At 41.4% G+C, this 2,060-nt stretch overlaps 1 protein-coding gene across 1 annotated transcript in view; it reads right to left on the reverse strand.

The window, feature by feature from the left end:
• The window catches only part of LOC17885398 (indole-3-acetaldehyde oxidase), a 5,122-nt gene that overhangs the window by 1,998 nt on the left and 1,064 nt on the right, over positions 1–2,060 (reverse strand). Inside the window, exons 3-6 of the mRNA XM_006293264.2 lie at positions 692–2,060; positions 410–619; positions 106–324; positions 4–21 (exon numbers count right to left, since the gene is read on the reverse strand). The exon at positions 692–2,060 is cut by the window's right edge and continues 532 nt beyond it. Coding sequence (XP_006293326.2) covers positions 4–21; positions 106–324; positions 410–619; positions 692–2,060 — 1,816 coding nt within the window. The remainder of the gene's footprint in view (positions 1–3; positions 22–105; positions 325–409; positions 620–691) is intronic.

Raw genomic sequence — 2,060 nt, forward strand, 5'->3', positions numbered from 1 at the left:
AACCGCGCACGCTGTTGCAACCTGAGACAGTGTAAGGCTTTGAGATTTTGGTCCATTTCCTGCAGAAAGCGAGGAAAAAAGAGAGAAAAGTTTGTGAAAACTTACTGGCATTGACTTGACAGCTTTTCCTCCAAATCCTCCACCGACACGTCTGGTTATGACACGTACGTTGTTTTCAGGGATGCCTAGGCAAGTAGCAACAGAGGTGTGTACGTACTGAGGGGTCTGACTTGAACTATATACTACAATTGAGTTGTCTTCATCTGGCACTGCAAGAGCTGTTTGCGTCTCCATGTAAAAGACGTATTGTGACCCAAGACGTATCTGTTTCACATCAAAAGTAATAAAGATTAACATATATATCAAAGATTTACCTTAAAAATTTTGAAGGACAGACTACATTACATACTTCCGAGCTGATAATTCGATGATCAGCTGCAGCCATTCCTTTTGATGTGTCACCAACTTGTTGTGGGTATAAGAAAGGGTTAATTTCGAACATACTAGATTTCTTGACCGCGTCTTCTACAGATAAGATTGGTGGTTCCAAATCCTCTGTTTCATATTCAACAACTGCAAGATTTGCTGCAGCATCTGCATGTCTCTGCGTATCTGCAACCTGAATTTACAAATTGGTGTCAAAACTACTGGTGATGCAACTGAACTAATGGAAAAATAGGATTAGACTTACCACAAGGGCGAGGCATTCGCCTACAGAAATGGTGAAATCCTCTGCAAATAAGTGATCGGAGCCTAATCCAGTCTTCATACCCACATTTTTTCCATTTGTAGGAATATCCTTGCAAGAAATGACTGCAACAACTCCTTGAGGTACCGAATTTTCCTTGAAATGAATACCTATTATCCGTGCATATGGCTTTTTGCTATAGATGAATGCTCCATAGAGACAGTTCGTGGGAGATGGAATATCATCCACATAAATAGCTTCACCAGAAGCCTGAAGGGATGCTCCAGCTTTAGTAACAGGTTGACCAACCGGATTATATTCATTGTTTATAGGAATATGTTGTGAAGAAGACAACATTGGCAATGGTTTTGGTGGATCCAGGTTATAACCATTTGAAGGTTTATCTGTAGTATGATGAGTTATTAAGGTGTGAAGGAACTCGAAAAGGAAGCCTGGCGCCAAGCTTGACCTGTAAGCAGGATTGCTTGTACCGTCTTCAGGCACCACGACATTGCCAAGTAAGGTAATAGCCTCAAACAGAACTTTATCAGTGATTACTTTACCAGACAGGAAATCTTCCATTTCCTTACACCTAATGGCATGTTTGGTCCCGTAAGCCCCGAAAGCCAATTTACAGTTCACTACCATTGTATCCTTCACTTCAGCTAAGAAAGCAGCATTCAGGTAAGCCAGAGCGCTTCCATTTGGACGTGGTGCAGCTCGATAGGTTTCAAAGAGCAATTCAGAGTCTGTTTCAGAATGCCAAAATGGAATTTCAATACTCACAACCAGATCATGAGCCTCAAGAGGAGATCCCTGAAGAAACTCTTCCAGTGGTAGATTTTCAAGTCCTCTTGACAAGCTCATTATATTAACAAATGCACCAGCTGCAAGAAGTATGGTGGCCATGTCAGAAGGAAAATGTTTCTTCTGAGCCATGACAAGGTTTCCCCCAATGCTACCTGAGTTCCTGATAAATCTAGCCGCAATCTTTTCCATATGAGTCGCAAGTTTTCCCAACATCTTCTCTACTCCCGGTGAGACCTTAATCTCCTTCAAAGCAGCAATAACTTTAGAGATTGTTACCACTGATCCTATCTCAACCCCATTCTGTTTTTCCCTTATCTCTTTCAACTGCGGGATTCGAGTTATATCTATGTATTTGTCATAATTCTGCTCTCGTTCATCCTTATAGTATCCCACACTTGTGTTACCAGCAACCAATTTCATAGAAACTCCATTACTATTAGCCTTGTAATCTACCAATAAGCTCTGGAGTTCCTCAACACTCGCCGGACTGCACCATCTGTATATTCCTGAATTCATAGACTTAATCTCATCTTTGAGAAACTCCGGAAATGTACAGACACTC

Source organism: Capsella rubella, unplaced genomic scaffold (genome assembly GCF_000375325.1).
Source record: "Capsella rubella cultivar Monte Gargano unplaced genomic scaffold, Caprub1_0 scaffold_5, whole genome shotgun sequence".
Taxonomy (NCBI): domain Eukaryota; kingdom Viridiplantae; phylum Streptophyta; class Magnoliopsida; order Brassicales; family Brassicaceae; genus Capsella; species Capsella rubella.